The 21750-nt window shown below is 32.5% G+C and overlaps 1 protein-coding gene across 2 annotated transcripts; it reads left to right on the forward strand.

Moving 5' to 3' along the window:
• The first annotated feature begins 3621 nt into the window (after window positions 1-3621).
• Window positions 3622-15099, forward strand: LOC109799844 (uncharacterized). 2 transcript variants are annotated; one of them, XM_083075584.1, is made up of 11 exons: window positions 3622-3810; window positions 4658-4805; window positions 9166-9399; window positions 9970-10106; window positions 10267-10311; window positions 10394-10447; window positions 11996-12100; window positions 12193-12396; window positions 12729-12814; window positions 13448-14442; window positions 14557-15099. In XM_083075584.1, exons 3-11 carry the CDS (start codon window positions 9207-9209, stop codon window positions 14814-14816), a joined length of 2079 nt encoding a protein of 692 aa, XP_082931710.1. In that variant the 5' UTR covers window positions 3622-3810; window positions 4658-4805; window positions 9166-9206; the 3' UTR covers window positions 14817-15099. The 2 variants fall into 2 exon arrangements, with proteins under 2 accessions (XP_082931710.1, XP_020216071.2); XM_020360482.3 differs by lacking the exon at window positions 4658-4805.
• Window positions 15100-21750: the final 6651 nt, after the last annotated feature.

Below are 21750 nucleotides of genomic sequence, written 5' to 3' on the forward strand. Positions count from 1 at the left end.
TTTACCTTTTAAATTTCACTAGTTTTTCTCTAACTACTCATTCACCTTTAAAAGTAATCTCAACTATTCTCCATGTCAAAGTACTTTTATTGGGAAAATAACCCACAAAAATAGTACTAGGAAGGTTTGCTACATGAAACAGAGACAAAAATTCGTTGAGTGTGACCACCACTCTATGCTAATTAAAATGGCCATCCGTCCAAAGGTCAAAACTAATTGAGCAAAAGACCTTCGCTTAACCATCCATCTCGTAGAAACTAAAATTCACCAAATGAATTGTTTTCTCTTGGCAAATTAAAATGAACCTATCATTGAGACCAAAACTCATTGGGTGAAACCTCTTCGCTTTAAAGAACTCTCGTATTGTTTATCATTTTTGTTGAGTGATGATCCCACTACTAACAATTCTTATACATTCCAAGTGAAGATAATTATCACTCTTACTCTCTCTTTTACCTCAAATGATGATCTTTGATTAAAGGTGTGGTCTTAGGCCTCTAAGCGTTGCTTTTCAAGGTTTTTTTGGTAAGGGTTCCTTTGCAAGCTCTTTCTCTAGCATCATAAGCAAAAACAAGAAATTGATGCATATGAAGGCTAACCTTCTCTTTTCCATTATGATAGGCAAACTAATGGGTCGAACTTCTAAGTCTAGACCCAATACTTACCCATCAACATAACACACTCAACCCATATTTACTTTATTATTATAAAAATAGCGTTTTTATATTTTACTAGTCCAATTAATGAAAAATTAATTGAACCCAATAAAATAAATAATAATTAAATAACTATGTTATTGTTTTCTTACTTAAAACAAGATGTTACAACTATCCTATTTTAAAATAAATTTTATCATTGAAGTTCACCCATAAAAAATAGTTCTAGATGTAAGAACTAATAAAATGATGCATAATATTTTTAGACTTCAATGACCTATCAACCTAGTCCATAGAGTGACTTCAAAGAATACATTATCCCTTTTTAGAATTATAAGTATTTTTTTATTGACATATATCTTTTGCCTAATCTAGGCTATTCTCATTTGGGTCATCTTGACCTTATCTCTTTGATCATCTTGACCTTTTCAGTATTTTGTTGCCTTACTTCTGGCCCTAAGACAAAGTTTTCATTAGGTCCACAACAACTCAAAAATGCCCTACATCTCCTCCTTTAAAAGGTTTCATAGAATGTCATCTCAATATTGGAATAGTAACTATTATTGTAAATAAATTCTATTAAAGGTATGGAACTATTCCAACTACCCTTTTGTTCTAACATGAGCTATAAGAAAAACTTACAAGGATTAGATAGTTCTCTCAGTTCGTCATTTGTTTGTGGATGATATACTAAACTTAACCTAAGCTTAGTTCCCAAAGCTTAATGCAAACTCTCCCTAAATTTGTTTGTGGATAATTTGGACCATTAACATGACATGACTTCAATTGTGACTGGATCATTGAGAATTAATGAAACAAAGACCAATAATAACTTAAAGGAATTGTGTTGGGTGTAATAGTGAGGAAGCAACCAATAAAAGAGGAGAAAAAGATGAACATTAAAGTAAGATTTATTATGATATCACATTATGATAGAATAAAAAAATCAATCTTATTAAATGTTTAGCGAAATATTTACATACACGACAAGTGATCAAAGTATCAACTGCATTAAATGTACAATAACCAAATTAACTACCAATAACCGTTGATAACTATATTTTGAATATTTAACATTTATAGTGATTTAAAATTATTAAAGTATTCTCACTAGCCACTTTATATCTATCTCTCCCAATCAAATTTGATTGTAAGAAGTCATGACCAATAAGAAAGGGTAGGACCTCGAATGAACTTAGAAATTAAATTTGATTTAGCACACATGATTATAAATTTAATATTTTCTCCTAAGATCAATGCTTCTTTTCATGGTAAACATAGTTCTTCAAAGACTTCATCTTTTATGTAACATTTATTCTTCATTTTTAATATGTAACAAGTTCTACTAAAAGAAATCATTCTTCTTCCTTGTTAGTAATGAGTTCTTGGTATTCAAGACTTTATTTCTAAATGAGATTTTTTTTTTGCTAAACCTCCAATTTTTTTTATGACTTAGACAAAGATTAATTTGGTCCTTAACCGGAAGAAAAAATACTAATATTTTTATTGTTCCTTTTACCAAATTATCAATACTATAACTTTTAAATAGTTTCAATCTTAATATGATAATTAAGGTAGGAATTAGCTAGGTAGACTAAACTTTAAATATACAAATCGAACATGTTCTATGAAATTAAAGTCTAAACTTGATTGATTATTTATCATAATTTTTTTTATAGGTTTCACATGACCTTTTTAAAAGTTTGACTTAACTTTTTTGCTTATTTTATATTAATTATGTTAAATATGGTAATAAACTTAATTTGAAATAAGTCAGCAATTTGTTTTTAAGTACACATGCAAATCTTTTTTAATTTGCATCATAAAAAAATAGTTTACTCCATTGTTATTCAAATTTAGATTTTAACATAAAAATAAAAAGCTAATGTAAGAGGGATGACAATTGATGTAAACATATAGTCACTCATAGTTTACAATGAAAGAAGATAACCTCATTATTTTTTTTAAATGTTTACTATACCCCATTTAAAATTTAGAAATGAAGATAAAGAAAAAGAATATTTAAAAATTTGACTATTAGAGTTTTTATTTTTGATTTTTTGATTTTGTACAAATAAAGAATGTAACACATTTAAGTGTAATAGAAATATAAAAAAAATATTGATGATTTGATTTTTTGTATTATAAATTTATTTATTTAATTACATTAGTAATAATGTAATATTTATATTAATTTTTATTATATAATATAGATAACTATAGATTGATCTATCAAATCTAACAAACTCTTTTACAAATTTAAACTTGTCTCAATTTAAATAATTAATTTTTTTTTTAAACTTAAACTTGATATTTTTATTAAATAAATCAACTTTAAATAGTGTTGGAGAACAAATTCTTATTTGAATTTTACTCAAATTTTTAAGAACAACAAAATTATAATTTAGGATAATCTTTTTCATAAAAAAATCAAATCAAACCAAACCAAACTTTGTTATCAATCACAAGATTACCGTTATTTACAAATTATTTTGTACAAAAATAAAAGATCCAACTAAAATTTAAAAAATTGTACACGAATGAATGAAATATATAAAATGATGGGATAGAAACTTGAGAAATAATTTTCCATCACTTCGTATAGTTTCACTTTTTTTTTTTTTTATATATATATATATAAACAAGCATTTTTTAAAATTACAAGAACATTAATTTTTTTATATATAATATCCACAATAAAATTTAAATTCAAGACACCGACTATATTCCATTCTATCATACTCAATTACTCATCATTTATCCCATATTTAAATAGAAAGTTAATTAAGTGAATTAAAATTCAAACACTAAAAATGAAACTCCTCATTAGTGGGATAAAAAAATGATTAATTATTGAATTATCTTAGAAAGTTTTCTTAGATATAGGCCAAGCCAACTTAGCACATGAAATTTACAACTCACCCTCCCAATTCCCAAACCTATTTATTTATTTATATATTTAACTTTTTCCCTTAACATTGTTAACATTCATTTGAACAATTTCTCTTATTTCACATACTCTCTCTGTCTCTCTCTCTAAACCTGCTTCCGCTGATCGCTTTCTCGTCTTTTCTCGCCGATTTTCCTTCCCGCCAAACACTGTCTTCCGCCGCTTCGCCGATCCTCGATTCCTCCTCCTTCTCATTCCTATCCGGTACGTGATCCATTCTCACTCTACTCAACTCTCCAAATTCACTTTCATTCAAATCATTTTTTTTGTATCTCGATTTTTTTTGGAAATGTTTAGTGGTTTTATAGTGTGGAACGAATGAGAAGTTGAATTTGTGAACTAATTTGTTTTTTTTTTTCTTTTTTAAATTCCTGCGCTTTTGTGTGTGTTCTTAATGTCGGTTTTGTGAAAGATCGTGGATGCATGCGTTTGGTTCAGTTAATCGTCGTTTAATTATCGGCATTGGTTGTATCGATCAATGGAAAGGGGGAAGAATGCGAGTTTCCGCTGTTTTGCATTTGCTTTTTTAGTTTTTTGTGGGAAAAAGAGAAAGGAAAAAAAAAAAAGCAGCAGAGGTTAGAGGTTAAAGTGCGGCGTCGAAATCGATCGGTTGGGATTAGATTCAGTGTTTTGGTTTTCGTCTTGCGTGTGGACCTTTTTATTTTTGGACGTTTAAATTAAATCTAGTAATGTGGGGCAAAAAAATTAAAAACTAAAAATCGAATAATGTAGGAGTGAGTTGTGCTTGACCAGTGCGTGGCTTTGGCACCGTAAATGAGTTGTACTTGTTGATGATGGTGGTGTTGTTGGTTCTGGCTCTGGGAAGTGGTTTTTGGGTTAATTCATTTAATGTGCTGTTGCTGTTGTAAAGGTAAATTGAAGCTGATGGTAGGTAACAGGTGCACTAATTTGCATGTCTAAATTGTTGCTAACATGGTGGTACATTGAATTTATGTATGGAGAAGGAGGAATGAGATCCTCTTTGCCTAATTCATTTTTTTCTCCGTACTTTCCAAGTCCGAGAACTAATAATTGCTGATGTTTTTATTAGGGGTGTCTTTTGTTTTAATTTAGTGCCTGTTTGGATTACCATCCCCGGTCCATGTCCTGGAAATTCTCACGAAAAAATGCACGCAAAAGCAACTAATAATTGCTTCAATGACATGTGGCCAAGCTGTCTAGATGATACTTCACACAAGGCAAGTGTCATTGTTTTTTTCTTTTTAGAAATTTGCTTGTTCAGTAGCTGTGGTTGATAATATCTCAGGAAACCCTTTCAGTGTCTTGGGGGTTAGATGAATTTTGGGTTGACAAGTATAAGGCTATTTTGGTTCAGTTAATAAAGCTATTAAAGTCGGAATTTGAGAGACACGTGTCAAAAACAGAGCAAGTCTGAAACGGTAATTGACTGACCAGAAAAGTTATGAACATGCTGGAAACTGACCGGAAATGATGGGCGCTAGTGGAAAATGGTCAGAAAGTGAAGTGTGATGCCAGAAATCTCACCACAGAGAGTGGGATCTATGTAGGAGATGATGAGGCTTGGGTTCCAGACTTGGGATGTGCAAATGGTTAGCTTGGGAGGGAAAAAGGGTTTCTGATCGGGTTAAATAATTGGCGGGGCGTTGGTCAACTTGCAGGTCAAAGAGGGTTTTGTGCCTATGTGGCAGTAGTGGCTGTGATGGCTTTGAAATTGTATGAATGTGGCAATGATTCTTGCTGCTACAGCCACAATGATGAACAGCTCTGCTGCAGAGATCATAGAAGCAGCAGAATGCTATGAAACTGGCTGGAAAAATGTGTGTCACCATGCACCAGAAACTGGCTGGGAAAGCTGTGTGCTGGCAGAAAATGGCCAGAAACTGAAATGTGACTCCAAAAATCTCACCACAGAGAGCTGGCTCTACTTTGGAGATGGTGAGGCTTGGGTTCCAGACTTGGGGGTCTGCAAAGTGAGAGTGGGTGGGGAAAAGGGCTTTATGCCTGCTGTGGCAGAAGTGGTCCAGATGGCTGCAAAATCGTGTCTATGGCCATGATTCCTGTGAATATAGCCACAATGACAAACCACTTCGCTACAGAGATCATAGAAGCAGCAGCATGCCACAATGCGCAGCGATGGTGCTATCATGCTGTGCTCTGTAATATTTAATACTATGGTTTCGTTTATATAACTTCAAATTTGGGATAGAACCTAATTCAACCGCACTATACCAGTTTGTAAGAGGTGAGGATTACCCAAACTTTATAAGCACTACTTCGGCCTTATCTCTCGTCAATCTTTTTAATAATTCATAATTAATGATTTAAAGATATATTAATACTTAATGATTTAAAACCAGAATTTGAGAAAACGTGTCTAAAACAGAGCAAGTCTGAAACAGTGATGGACTGACCAGAAAAGTGATGAGCATGCTGGAAACTGGCTGGAAAAAAATGTGTGCCACCAGAAATTAGCTGGAAATGATCTGCGCTGGCAAAATGGCCAGAAACTGAAATGCAATGCAAAAAATCTCACCACAGAGAGCTGGGTCTAAGTTGGAGATGGTGAGGAGGCTAGGGTTTCAGACTTCGGGATGTGCAAATGGTGAGGTTGGTGGGGAAAAAGGGTTTCTGATCTGATTAAATGAAGGGAAAAGGGGAAGGGGGATCAGTGTTGAATGGTACATTTGCAGGGGCAAAAAGGTCTTTACACCAGATTTGACGAGATGGCTGCAAAATTGTTTGAATGCGGCCATGGTTCCTGTGACTATAGCCACAACGACAAACCACTCTGCTACAGAGATCCCAGAAGCAGCAGCGTATCACGATCCTCTGCGATGGCGCTATAGTGCTGTGATGAACAGTATTAAATATTATGATTTTATTAATATAACTTGAGAATTCTAGAGTGTAACCCAACTCATGAAATCATCTTGTAAGGTTAGGATTGTCAAAGCTTTATATGCACTACTTAGGCTTATAGTCTATGTGATTAGCGATTTAAAGTCAGAATTTGAGAAACATGTCTCTATAACAGAGCAAATCTGAAATGGTGATGGACTGACCAGAAAAGTGATGAGCTTGCTGGAAATTGGCTGGAAAAAGATGTGAGCCACCTGAAACTGGCTAGAAATGATGTGTGAAAATGGCCAGAAATTGAAGTGCTGCCAAAAATCTCACCACAAAGAGCTGGGTCTACATCGGAGATGGATGGTGAGGCTAGGGTTCTTGACTTGGTGGTGTGAAAATGGTGAGGGTGGTAGGGAAAAAGGGATTCTGACATGGTTAAATGAAGGGTGGGGGTGAGGGACCATCTTTAAATGGTAAATTTGCAGGGGCAAAAAGGGCTTTTCTGAATGTGGCCATGATTCCTGCTATTACAGCCAGAACGATGAACCGCACCGCTATTAAGATCATAAAGCAGAAGCATGCCACAACATTGATGATGCTATAGTGCTTTAATACGCAATATTAAATACTCTGGCTTCATTTATATACTTAGGATTTGGACTTAAGACCTAACTTAACCTTACAAAATTAACTCATAAGATGGGCATTGCCCAAACTTTATAAGCACTACTAATGCCTTATCTCTAGTTGATGTGTGACTAAAGATACCCTCAATGTAGCAATTAAGGCATCATAAAAAGGCTGAAGTTAAGGTAGGACAAGGGTGACTGCAATTAGAGAAGATTTTCAACATAGCCCTCACATCAAGGGCTATGGGCCTAGAGCATGGCAATGTAGGTGCCCCAACAATAGATCTAGGACAAGCTTTGATACGAACTTTGAATTTGGACGTGGGAATGTGGGATGTAATTCAATCCCACAAAATTAGTTTATAAGGTGAAGATTATTCAAGTTTAATAAGCATTACTTAAGCCTTATCTTTAGTCAATGTGGGACTAAATACACCCCCTTGATGCTGCAGCTAAGGCATCCTAAAGAGGCTGCAATTAAGGCAAGATTGGTGATTGTAATTAAGGCAAGACAAGGTTGACCGCAATTACAGCAGCTTTCCAGCAATATATATAGAAACTGAGTAGAAACAATGCAGGGGAAACATATTAAATGACACTTATTTGCTGCACTGCTCAGCATATGAAACATTAGAAAACAGCTGCAAGGTTTTAATTGGCCTAGGTCGAAGTTTTAGTCACCTTAACGTTTCTGCTCATACACACCAACAACCAAACCAGAGGAGGAAGAAAATAAGCTTAGATGTGGAGTCATAAAATTTTTATCCTAAATATCGCCGTGCAAGAAACCTCCTTTTGGTGGACGGGCCATCCTTGCATGCAGCAATACCAAGAACTGTCCTAACAATAGTCATTTTTGCCACTAGAGCAATTACCTCATCATAATCAATTCATATTCTTGCTTGTTGCCAATAGCAATCAGCTGAGCCTTGTAGTGATCTAGAGAACCATTGGAATTAAGCTTCACTAAAATACACCCGCTTGACTGGGTTTAGGAACCATTAGCAATCTACAGAGCCTTATAGTGATCTAGAGAATGATCTTCAAGAAGTGATCTAGTTTTTTTGGCTACATATGAAGCGATCTAGTAAGCCTTGTAGTGATCTAGAGAACCATTAGCAAGAATTGGTTTAATACCAGGCCATGGAACAATAATCCAAATATAATTGATTCTCTTGAAGAGCCTGTAGCTCAGCTTGCAAGACTTGTTTCCTACCTGCATGCTTATCACCTGACAACAAGTAGGAGCAGAATGCCAAATAAAGTCACATTTAAGAGAAGTCTGCAGGAATCCACATCTATCTGGTGGATGAGGAGCACTAGCGGATCTTTGAGGTGTTGTTGGCATGAGCTCAGGTGGTCGGTAAATATTGGGGGTGGGGGGGGGGGGGAAGGTGGGGGTAAAGGGGGACAATGTCTCATATATATATATACAAGATACCTGGTTTGAATATGAAAATTCTCTTTATAACAAGGACAACACCAAAGTTAGGAAGCACAATGAGAGAATTAGAAGATCTTCAGATCTTTTTAATTTCCTATTTATGAATGAGATTTTATCTGACTACCTTGTGTGCTGTTCAATCTAAATTTGGAATGTTAATTATGTATGATAAGTACTTTTAATGACACCTGTCAACTGCACACCTTGCAAGACCTATTATAAAAATGTTGCATGGCTTTAATGGGCTGAAGTTTCCAATGCCACTTGTCCAATCAACATGATCATCTGATCTGATATGATGCACCATATCTTGGAACATGCTATTTAGTCTGATCTGGACATTAGTTTTTAACTTTTCTACCAAGGGTGTTGGTCTTGGGGAGAAAGTGACAGGAAATAATTGTGGGCAATTATGTTTTTACTCTGGCATTGATCTATCAATTTCCAGGATCTTCTCATTCTTTTTATGGTAAATAATCTGGGAAAATCCCAGCTTTGAACAAACAAAAGTGTTGTCTTTTTTCCCACTCTTTAAGCATGTGTTGACAAATTTTACTTGGTCACTAGAAACTAAATTTTATCAGATAAGCAAATTTATACCTTTCCTTGTGATATTACATTTAGACCAATTTACACATTGCTTTATACTTTATGCAGGTTGTCTAGTACAATTGCTTGGTAAGCTTTTGTGTTAGTAGATGCCAATTGCAAAACTCAGAGCCTCTGGCACTCCAGATGTTATGAAAACAGAAGACAGAATAGATACCATAATCAGACAGGCAATTGGAAAAGAACCTTTTGTTTCTTTTCCAAGGGCCAGTGACAGCCCTGTACAGTGGATTCAATTACTCCATGCTTTAGATCCACAAGGTGTTAGCAATTCTTTTTCAGGTTTGTATATTCATAATTTTGGAGTTTCATTTTCAAAAGCATTTAGGTGATAACAGTTTGTATGCATTGGATGTTAAATGAGTTAAAGCCTGTATTAATCATGTGATATGTAATGTATAGCATGCCTGAAATAGTAAAATTAAAAAGAAATAAAGCAGAGGTTTAACATCTTTTAGAGTTTAGTTTAGATTATTGTTGCCTTTGTGCTGTTCTAGACTTCTAGCTAAGGTTAACAGTAATATGCCCATTGTATCATAAGTAATTTTGGGGCTTGTTATAGGTACATTTAACTGTAAAGTCACTTAGGAGCCTTGTTTGACTAAACTTCTCTGTAAGTACTTGTAAGAGAAGTAAGTAAAATAATTAAGCTTTTCCTATAAACTAAAATGAACTTATGCAATTAACTTTTATAGAAGCTATTTTCATTTAACTTTTCCAAAAGCTATAGTGCATAAGTTGATTTTAGCTTACGGAGAAGCTCAATGCATTTATCTTATTTTTACTATAAGTGCTTATGGAAAAATTAGTCCAAAGGTCTTATTCTGACATCACTTCTCATTTATTTGACAGAATTTCCAGGGTGGCCTTTGCTCTCTCCTCTGAAGGTTCAGTTGCAGAAGTGTGACAAATGTACCCGAGAGTTTTGCTCCCCCATTAACTATAGAAGACATATACGTGTACATCATCGGTTAAAAAAGATTGATAAGGTATTCTTTAGATCTCACAAATAATTATTCTATATCTATTCTCTTAGTTCATTTCACACATTCACCTTTTGTATTTTCTTCACTATATACGTAGATAGCAGCTTGTTTGTTCCTTTTCCTTGTCATCCTCAAGTTTTCCTATGTTGTTTGCATATTACAGGATTTTACAAAATCTAGGGATCTTTTAGGAGCATATTGGGATAAGGTAACATTTCATCATTGTAAATTTTAACCCATGAATAATTCAACTTGTTTTGATTTGTTGATTTTGTTCTTGATTTGAATAGCTATCTGTAGAAGAGGCAAAGGAAGTTGTATCATTCGAAAATGTGGCACTGGAGGTAAAATCTTGTTGCGCCTTGTATGAATGAGCTATTTGAACATGAAGTTATTTTAAAATTTTAATGTTAAATTATTTTGCATGCTTATTGTTGATATGCCAAATATGAAATTAGACCTCACATCTCTGATGTACTTCTTCATATTTTCACTTTAATTAAGATAAGAGCTGAGTGATTTGTCATGGTTTGTGGCTCTGAAGTTCTGAATTTCAGCCATAAATATACCATTTTTAGTTAAAACTTAGATCTGTTTGTACCTAGAGTACTTTTGTGATCATATATTCTACAGCACCCTTCATTTACACTACAGTTGCATTTATGAGCTGCATTTTTTGTGTTCTTTCTATATTGACTCATCATCTCCCACCCCATTCCCTCCCAACGAAATTGGAAATTGTGGGTGCCTTTCAATTTCAAATTTGATCGAGTTTTTTAAAAGAAGTTTTATTAGATATAAAAACGAAAAAGTACAAGCAGGGGGGATGCGAAATCCTCTGAACTAAAAGCTAAATACCAACAATGTTTCTGATAGGTTCCTGGAAATATAAGAATACTTTATTGAATAAAAAAAAAGAATTACAGGTAGTGATCTGCTTTCTCTTTCTTTCCAGAGCATAGGCTCCGCACAATTTCTTAAAGAATAATTTTTCTTCCACCTTCAGACTTCCCCTGACCCCTTTTTTATATCCCTCCTAGCTAACTTTCTAGATAATCTTATCTCTTCCTAGATAATATTTACTTTAATTTAGAAAGATAAAACAGAAGATAATTATCAATTTCCTAAATAGATAACAAACAGATAATAAACTGTTAAATCTTATTCCTCCTAGTGTAGACTCTCCAAACCTTGGGCCTGCTATATTGCCTTACTAATTGGGCTCTATCAGTTTCCAAATCTATTTTCTCCAAAATAGCAAAACCTTTGAAATAGCCATGAGTAGAACACCAAAGAGAAGCCATAAACATAGATCAATTTAGTATGGAAATGGGGACTGACAAAACTCCATTAAAATGTAAGGCTCCATATTTTTTTACCAAAAGCTTTGTAATGAATCCCTCCCCACCCCCCGAAAAAAAGCTCCCCATAACCCTGAAAAGGTTTTTCCAGGAAATTAATCACCTTATGCTACAAGAACAAGTTGTCTACTCTCTCTGAGCTTGATCTGCATTTAACACATTGGGAGAAAGTATAGCACGTGTGTGCAAATTTGCCACGAGCTGTTTTTCTTAATCCTGTTATGCCCTACTGTCTAAACAAAAGAGTTTGCCTTAGTGGGACCAATTTTGAACTTGTTTTCTTGATAATGAACTTTTAAAGAGTAGGAGTAAGTTAGGAACAAAATAGGACATATATGCCTCCAGGATCCAAAAACCCTTGCATATGTTTGCTGATAGGGCGAATATGTTTCCTAGGCAAGATGGATAAGAAATAAAACTGCAGATATGCAGCACATCCCTTTTGGTTTTTATCTCATTGTTTTTCATATATCATGTTTTTCATAAATTAATCTAAATGTCTTTTTTTTCTTCATTGACAATGTTTTCCAGGAAGTTCCAGGTTCTTCAATTTTAAAATCTCTGACTACTCTAATTCAAAATCAAGGATTTTATTCACTTCCTCAGTATTATTTGATGGCTGGTGCTGCCCTTTTGGTAAGCAGCTTTATGGTCTAACTTTTTAATTAGTTTATCTTGTTAAATATGTATTTCTGATATATTAATACAATATACTATATTGTTTGCAGGATATCGTTCAATCTAAACCTTCCAGTTTTCCTATATCATCCCAGGAGTTGTTCAGCATCCTTGATGATGCTAGTGAAAAAACATGTTTATGTGGGACAGCTGTGTCAATGCAAAGATATGTATTTGATGGAGAGGCTGGAAAAATTGGTCTTGAACCAAAAAATTTAGTTGCTTGCACAAGTTTCTTGCTAGAACAGAAATTGGTAATTGTCTTTCTTAACATCAAAGTTTGTTCATATAACTCTCCCCTTTTCTTCTATCTTTATACGAGGTGCCTTGTGCATTTGGTTTAAAAAGATGTGTTTTTCAGCATCAGAGGCTGCTGAAAAACCTATGCATTTCAAATGTGTTTTCACTTTTGATAATTGACTCATGAATCCATCTCATGTCTTGTCATAATATTTGAATTTGTGGGGGTGGCCCATGGAACAATATATCAAGCCCTAGTTGTATTTTTTAACAAACTAAAAATGTCACTTTCTCAAATTAGTTTTCTGTTATAGTCATGATGAAATATGAGCTTTTGTTCACTCAGGTGAAGGCATGGCTTGCTGACAAGGATGCTGAAGCACTGAGGTGCCAGAAGCAATTGGTGGAGGAGGAAGAAGCTGCTCAGAAAAGGTACCTGGTTGAATTTGAGCAATTCAATAAAAGTATACTTATTTATTTAAGAAATAATCCTATTTGAATTAAATATAGACTTTAGAATGGAGTCTGAACAAAACACTTTCTTTTCGGTTGTTTTGTTTTGTGAAATAAGAGATTCATTCTCACAATAATCTGTACGGCTAAGAAACCCAAAGCAGAACCTAGTGCTATATGGGTTGATAGGCTCTTGCGACTTGCACCATGATGGATATAAATAGCACGAACAGGTGTTTTAAGAAAACCAATAATCAACTTGTACTAAACTCTCATGCATCGTTTTAGTAAAATTTGCCCTGTTAATCTATGTAAACTCTCGTTCATAATGCAATAACTTGGCCATTCCTGCTACTTAGGTTTTGAGTACTTCTAGAATGTGCTTAAAATAATGTATGAACATATGATGCCTCTGCTATGACCTTCATGTTATTTTTAATTTTATATGATTTCAGTAACTTCTAATGAACTATTATAAATAAATTTTGTGCCACATTATTTCATGTTAAATTTTATGCTGATATTTTAGAGATGGCTGAAAATAAGCCTTTTAAATTTGGTCATGTATGGATAATAGGACTCATTGTTTAATAATCCACTCTAATTTTATAGACAAGCTGAGATTTTGGAGAGGAAACGCCTGAAGAAGATTAGACAAAAAGAACAGAAAGCTAGGGAACAAAGACACAAATCTGAGGCAGAAATTAAAGACAATATTGACATTGCTGTGAAGGCTTTATCACTGGCAGAAGCATCTTTAGATACATACAATTTTGAAGATCATAATCCAAATACATTTGCAGATAACTCAGCTTCAGATGTATCTTTCCAATGCCCTGACACCAATGAAGAAATAAATGGAGATACTCATTCAGAGCACGACTCTGTCACGGATCAGAATATTGAGGGAGATTCAGCAAATGGACCTAAACATCAACGTCTAGCAGTTGCCAGACAACAGGGGTTGCCAAAATCACCAAGGCCTGTTGCCACTGGTTTGCATACAAACCATAATTCTTCAATGTCAAAACCTGAAGTCATTCAGAAATATGGAACCCACTGTGATCAAAAGGCATCTACTATAGCTAATGGTGGTAAAGTATGGAGCCGGAAGTCTAAAACAGAAATAGACAAGGTGGTTTTAAAATCCATAAAAGAGAAAGAATCTGACCAGGTTAAGAATCAAGAAGTTTTGATAGGATCCATATCTGTTAATCTTGGCAATTGCAGCCAATCAGATGGTAATATGGTGGCTTCTCAAGAGAACTGCGTGGTTGAAAATGTGGCCAAGCAGAATAGTTCTCGAGATAAGCCAATGAAAACTGATTCTATCCTGAGTGGCAACAATCGCCCAACAGTTAAGCTTTGGAGGCCAGTTAGCCGGCTTGAAACTAAAGATCCACTTCCGGTTCAAAGTGGTGGGACAGAAATTGATGCAGCTCATGAAGATGGTCAAAATATGTCAGGTCCAAGTTTTTTAAGGGTGTGTAATACAGATGGCGGTGGCAATCTTGGCTTTGAAAAGAATTTCCCCCATGTAGAGGATACAGAGCATCCAGAAAGCTTGCGGTTGTTCTGCCGTGCTGCAAAAGCTTTTCTACAAAAAAGTAAGCTTTATCACTTCATGCCCTTGTGACGGTTCTTATATTTTTCTGATAATGTGATCGTAGGCTTGGCTCACTCGTCAAATTTACTTTGCCTTGTTGAAACTACTCATGCAGGATGGGATGAAGCTATTGCATCCGAGGATGTGACAGTGCTTGTTTGCTCTGACACAGAATCTTCTGGTGAGTGCCAGGGGAGGGAGACACAGGATTTGAAAATTGAATCATGTCAATCTTCTGACGCGGAGAGATGCAACATTGTGGCAAATGCAGATAACAGAACCCCCAGGGTTACCAAATCCAAACCCAGATTGAAGAAGTCTGAAAAGGGAATCAAGACAAAGTATATTCCCAAACAGAAGACAGTAATTACCTAATGTGAAAGAATAAATTGGGTTAGTTAGTTATACAGGTATACAGAGTTTGACTTGTTGCCAATTTATATTTTAGCAGAGGTCCAAGTTTTACCGGACGGTCTTCTGTCAGAATGTTGAAAGTAGGTTTTGCCGGAAAATCTTTACATTCTCAAGCCCTTTTCCTCCGAATCATTTCATATGGGATATTTAGTTAGTTTCTTTTTACTTGTGGATTTATTACCATTTTTTTTGTGTAATAAACTTGTTTAATTGCGGTACAGGTCAACCTTTTTTTTTTTTTAGATTCATTGGTCCTCATAGGCAAGATTTTTTTTTTCTTCTCTTGGCATAATTGTCTAAATTTTGCTTGTAGGTATTCTATTATTTGAGATAATTCAATGATCTCGAAATTTTTTAGCCCAACACTTTCTCGATTTACTGTTCAGCGCAGCTTGTGAAGGTAAGATGTCTTGGATATTAGTGCACTATGTTTTCCGTTCCTCCCAGGAAATGTCTACTTTGATAGTGAGATACTGTTGTGTAGATGAAAAATGATAATTGCACGAATAGTAAAAAGACTCCATGAGATTTTAACTGCCCTAAATTTTTTGTTATGATACAGTCACTGGAAAGTTTTTTTCTTTTTATAGTAATCGTTTAAAAATATATATTTTTGGGTGATTTTTAATTACTTGTGTAATTTTTTTACATTCATGTTGTATTAAAATTAAATTCAAAACAAAAATAAGAGTCGACATTTTTTTTAATATTTAATATTTTAATTTTTTTTTTAATTTTTATTGTGCTGGAAGCAAGGTTTATTGGCGCTGAGAAACTTGTAAAAACTTTTAAGAGTAGCACTGTATAATATAATGGCTGTTTAATGTGATGGAGTATTTTAAAAACCAGGATTAGGACGGATGCTTGAACCAATTAGCCATCTCACATTTATGTTGTTTTTATTTTTACTATTTAACGTAGTGCTTTTAGTTCGGACTGATGGGAATTATGTATGAGTTTGCCTTAGTGGCAAAATTCAACGGTCACAAATTTTAAGTGTGAAACATAGAGGGGTCATTTTTTAGGGAGGGCAACAGACGGGTTGGGGTGGATTTTGATTTTTCGTTCTCGCTATCGGAAATGGTAGGACGGATTTAGGTTTGGATTCTAAAGTGGTGGATTTATATTTATAAGGATAAAATATTTTTTTAGTCTTAATAATTTTATTTGCTTTATTTTTTAATTTTTATTGTTTAAAATATATTTATTCTTTATAATTATTGTACCGTTTAATCCAGACAAATTGAGGTAGATTCCTCTTCATAAATTTATCTAGTTGAATTCATTACACAATAATCTCCAAATGTTGTTCAAAATTCAATCAGGTAACAATCTATGCATCGTATCCCATAAATCTCTAATAATAATAATCAGACCATGCCTACAAATATTATGTAACATTATTTTCCTAAAATCACGATACACTAAAAAATGACATATATAAGACACTAAGTATCACTTAACCTTAACCTAATTATTATCCTAAATTTCACTATGACTTAATTGTCAAAGTGTCTTTGCAGGTGTCGTCTATCGTCGTAGATATTGGAGCAACCAGGATGTCACCCTTAAAACATGTTGATTAACTTAGGATTAGAAGGGAGATTTTTTTGAAAGATGAATATCCATCCCATTGTGTAATATTGGTATGGCACTTTTGGATGCTAGTTGTTGAAAACCCTCATTGAGTAGATGATAACTCTTGGAGTAAATTTTCAAGTCTCCTCTAAGTTCTTAGTCAATGTTGAAATAAGGTATGAAATCAATGACTATCACCTTTAACTGATTACTAAATAAGTGTGTGGTATCGCGAGGATAGTTAGTGAGTTAATACCACAAGTGACTTGGTTAATGCATATCAAGGTCGTGGTAGGTTCACACCTAATTATACTATACTTCACAGTCGTACTAGATTCTAATTTAAGTGAGAACATATAAAAAATCAAAGAATAGGGATTGGTGTTACACTCGTTTGACTTATTAAAGTCATAATAATAATAATAATAAATATAAATATATTAGCAATATTGTTAAATTATTACCTCTCTTATAAAATTCTAAATGCTAAGAGTCATATAGAAAAGTCAAATTGTTACCATTTCATAAAATTTTTACATTACATGGATTAACATTTTTACATTTTTTTTACAAAGTAAGGAGAGATTTATTGATTCTATTTTACAATCCCCCTCCTTATTCTACAATGTTAGCACAATAGTAGTTATTATACATTATACAAGAGATTAACATGATTAGTCGATAGGAGGGTGAAGGTAATAGTGATGGGTCCATCTAAAAAAATCGAGGTATCCTTATTAGGTAACGTAATTGTTGATGGTCCTTGCCCATGGAAGGTAACAATATTATCTTGGGTGTTGATTGCCCACTGCATGCTCGGGAAAAATGCGTGTACCAACGCGGTAAAAGATCCAACGTGTGGAGAATCCATCTCTATATCAATTAATATGTTATTATTTTTTTTTCAAAATAAAAGAAAAACCAAAGGAGTGAGAGCAAATATCCAATTAATATAAATAATTGTTGGGATTATTTTATGGTATTTGTCTGAGGGGGGATATTTTATGAGTGTTATTTTCATAAGGTTATTACACACAACTCCACAATGATGAGATATTGTCTGCTTTGAGCCTAAGCCCTCACGGTTTTGCTTTTTGTTATCACCCAAAAGGTCTCTCAATCATTGAAGTATTTTTGTGCTATATAAATTGTTATTTCTTGTCTTATTTTATAAGATGTGAGACTTATTTATATCCCAACAATCCTGCTCTCAAACAAGGGACTTAACCTTTCAAGCAGCGGAATCTGTCTTTATATATCACATTATCAATATCATTTTGTAAGGGTTATAACTTATTGGTTGTCACTAAATTCAACCCGCAGCTCTGATACCACTGTTGGGGTTATTTTATAGTATTTGTCTGAGGGGGATATTTTATGAGTGTTATTTTCATAAGGTTATTACACACACAACACAACAATTATGAGATATTGTCCGCTTTAGGTCTAAGCTCTCACGGTTTTGCTTTTAATTAATTATCACTCAAAAGGTCTCTCAATCATTGAAGTATGTTTGTGTTATATAAGTTGTTATTATTCTTGTCTTATTTTATAAGATGTGAGACTTGTTTGTATCCCAACAATAATTAAATAGAATGCACATAATTATTTATAATCAACATATATATATATATATATATATATATATTTATACTTTAGATTTTCTAGTTATGATAAAATTTGAATTATTCTCATAATGACTAGTTAGGATAAATGAGTATTGTCATAATATTAACTAACAAAAGGTTATTTCACCTTAAATTTTTATTCATTTAAATCATCAAGGTTAAACCTCCAACTATAAATTAATTCAAACTTTATTTTGTATGACCATAGAATAACATTTATCTTTATAATGTATGAAGAAATAATAAAAAGATGAGCTTATGATAATTTAACAAAACTATTTTATAGCTTATATTAATATAAAAATCATTAAGCTAAATAAGTTTGAATATTTTTAATTATTTAAAATTATTATAATATAGCTTACAAAAAGAAAAAAATGGAATGTATTAAAAAATATTAATTTAGTAAATGATAGTGATAACCATCATAAAATAATTGAGCAACATAAATTAGAACATCTCATTAATTATTAAGAGGATAAATGAGGTTAGGGTCACCTCATACATAAATATAACATAAAATAAATAAATATAATAGTATAGAAATTTAAGAGGATAAATGTCTCCTCCCCTTACCTTAATGAAACACAAAATTATCAAGAGTTTATGGTATTTTTTTTTTCACCCACTTTTTCTTATTTAACCTCTCTCTCTCTCTCTCTCTCTCTCTCTCTCTCTCTATATATATATATATATATATATATATATATATATATATTTATATATATATATATATATATATATATACTTTTAAAAAATTTAAGTTAATTTTTGAAAGCTATAAATATATCAAAAGGATATTTTTAACCTGTACATTTCATCATCATTATTGGATATAAGTTTAGAAGGGGTTTTGGGAAAATTTATGTATAATTTAGATGCGTCGGGTTTTTAAAAGGTGAAAATTGTATTCGGGATTCATGACATGTGTGTTTGGTTGTTAAATTTGCTTCATTTCTATTCTTCTAAAGTAGAGGCAGAAACTCACATATAATTAATATTCCATTCGCTTTTGGTACAAGACTTGAGAAATACTATTCATATACATTTGAGTTTTTGAATTAATTAATATTTTTTATTTTATAAAATAATATTATATAACTTTTCTATATACTGTTAAATCGTTTGGATTTCTACCAATAATATAAGTATTGAAAAAGAAAAAAATACATTAATTAAAGAATACATTAATATTGATTAAGGGTGCAATGAAAAAAATATTTAATATAAATTGACAAAACGCCAAATAAAATGGAATGGAGGGAGTAGTAATTTTGCTTTTAATTTTAGTTTAAAGTTATTTAGTTGTTCACTATATATCATTTATCAATTATATGATATATTTGAAGTTACGTTTCATCATTTGTGAATCTTACCATTCAATGCAAACTATGAATTATGATTCATGATTGAAAGATTTGGCTGTCAATTCACGATTTAAATCTCGATTTAGTAACTTTAATTTAGAGAACTTCTGTAAAAAGTAATTATTTTTGCAAGACGTAAATTGTTAAAGGAGTGGTTAACCAAGAATTTTTTTTTTCTTTTGTCTAATTGCTTGAGCTACATGGCCATCAAATATGGTTATGTAAACATTTGTTCTTTGAGGACTTGAATACAACAATCTCTGCGTTTTGTAGAAAATGGGATGATGAAATTTTATTTGCTCATGGAAAATAGTGTTGCTGATGGGATTATTTTATTGGTATTTGTTGAGAGTTATTTTTATAAGGTTATTATACAAACATACTCTACAATGATGAGATATTGTCCGCTTTGAACTTAAGACCTCATGATTTTGCTTTTGGTCATCACTCAAAAGGCCTCTCAATCATTGAAGTGTGTTTATGTTATATAAGTTATTATTTCTTGTTTTATTTTATCGATTAGGGACTTGTTTGTATCACAACAAATTGTTATTGTTATTGCAGTATTTTTAATTATGAAATTTGGGGTGCTATCTTATGATTCCTTTTTACCACTGTTTATGCACGATTTCACTGTTGATCATATTATATATGCATTCTTATGTGGTGTTGTTCTTTTAGGACGGTTTTTTGAAGTCCTAATTGGTGTTAGACCTGAGCCGTTATGGAAGCTGCTTAGTAAAATTGGAGTTCTGTATGCCCTGGAGCCACTTTTAACTATTATTTTTGTTATAAACATGAACATAGTGTGGGAGAAAATTATGTCAACACTAAGAGTTCAGATCTTTGGAAGAATATTGATTCAGAAGGTAGAGTCAAATCTTTCTATCTGTCTTGATAATTTTTCTTTTTCTATCTATTATTTCTTTTTGATAATGCCTGGAGATAGTGTATGGTTGTTTCGAATTATTGGAAAGAAGTTATTTTGCTTTGGTTGATTAATCCTATAGTTTATTTTTATTTGTGCAGATTGAATTTTTTGACAAATACAAGGTATGCATATGGAATCACTTACATTATATGTGCTTTTACTTTTCCATGTTTGTGATGTGTCTCTCGAGATATTTGGGTTGAGACACCACGTGCAGATAAACATTGTTCTGTGACACCTTTACCTGATTGTTGTGCGGTGTATTCTATTGTCCTATCTTCATTCGTTCCCCTTTTTGTCTTTCTGTTTTCTTCTTTCTTTGTATTCCAATGTTTTCATCAATGATGCACGGATACGAATATATGATTATTTAAAAATATATAATATACGATACTTGTAAAATATGTGTCATCATATATATCAATGTTCATATAATATAATAAATATATACTTGTAATTTTGATCAAAATTCATAAATATTTAATATATAATAGTTATTTTGAAAATCCAAATTAAAAATATACTTATTGTACATTACTAAAAATAAATAAATTATAAATCATTTCATCATAAATTACTTTTTATTATTTGCAAATAGAATTAATATTACCAATTTCATTCCTTTCTTAAAATTATCTATATAGAAGACAATTTTCCTTGCTTCAGTTAAGGTTCTTAATCTTGGGTTGATTTTGGTATTTTAGGTAAAACAGAAAGTATAGGAATGCACCTACTCGTACATATTCCGAAAGAGAGAAGTCATTTGAGTTATTTTTGGATGGGAAACAGAAATCCCTATGAAATTTGATAAGGATGAGACCAGACCAACATCCTCACAAAGTCTCAAATAAAATTTAATAAATATTTGATTATTGTACCAATTAGTAAAATTAAAGATACTTCTTCAAGTTCCGATGTTAGCCTTCACTCACCTTAATGTTTATTGTTTAATGATTTCCCTCAATACTATTTCCTAATAAAATTCCTCTCCTTTTTGTAAGACTAGTGTAGATAAGCAAAAATGCATCCTTAAATTACAATGTCTAACATTCTAGTCCTTCAGAGATTTTTTGTTGGACCACTTTAATTATTGAAATATTTTGTGACAAAACTGTAAGAAAATTTTAGTAGAAAAAGAATGAACCATTATAATTATTTTGTAAAATTGATGATTCAATTTTATATTGATTTATAAATGTGGTTGTTATATTGTTTGGTAAAATTAATGATCTAGATGATAATTGAATTCATTAGATATGCTTTACAAGTTAAGGTTCTTGTAGATTGATGAACACCCTTAATTATATGAATTAATGAGTAATTAGGAGATTTTACTTATGGATATATCTTATTATTTTTGTAATATCTTTCCATGTGATTGACCAAATAAT

Source organism: Cajanus cajan, chromosome 1 (genome assembly GCF_000230855.2).
Source record: "Cajanus cajan strain Asha chromosome 1, NIPB_CcT2T_4, whole genome shotgun sequence".
Taxonomy (NCBI): domain Eukaryota; kingdom Viridiplantae; phylum Streptophyta; class Magnoliopsida; order Fabales; family Fabaceae; genus Cajanus; species Cajanus cajan.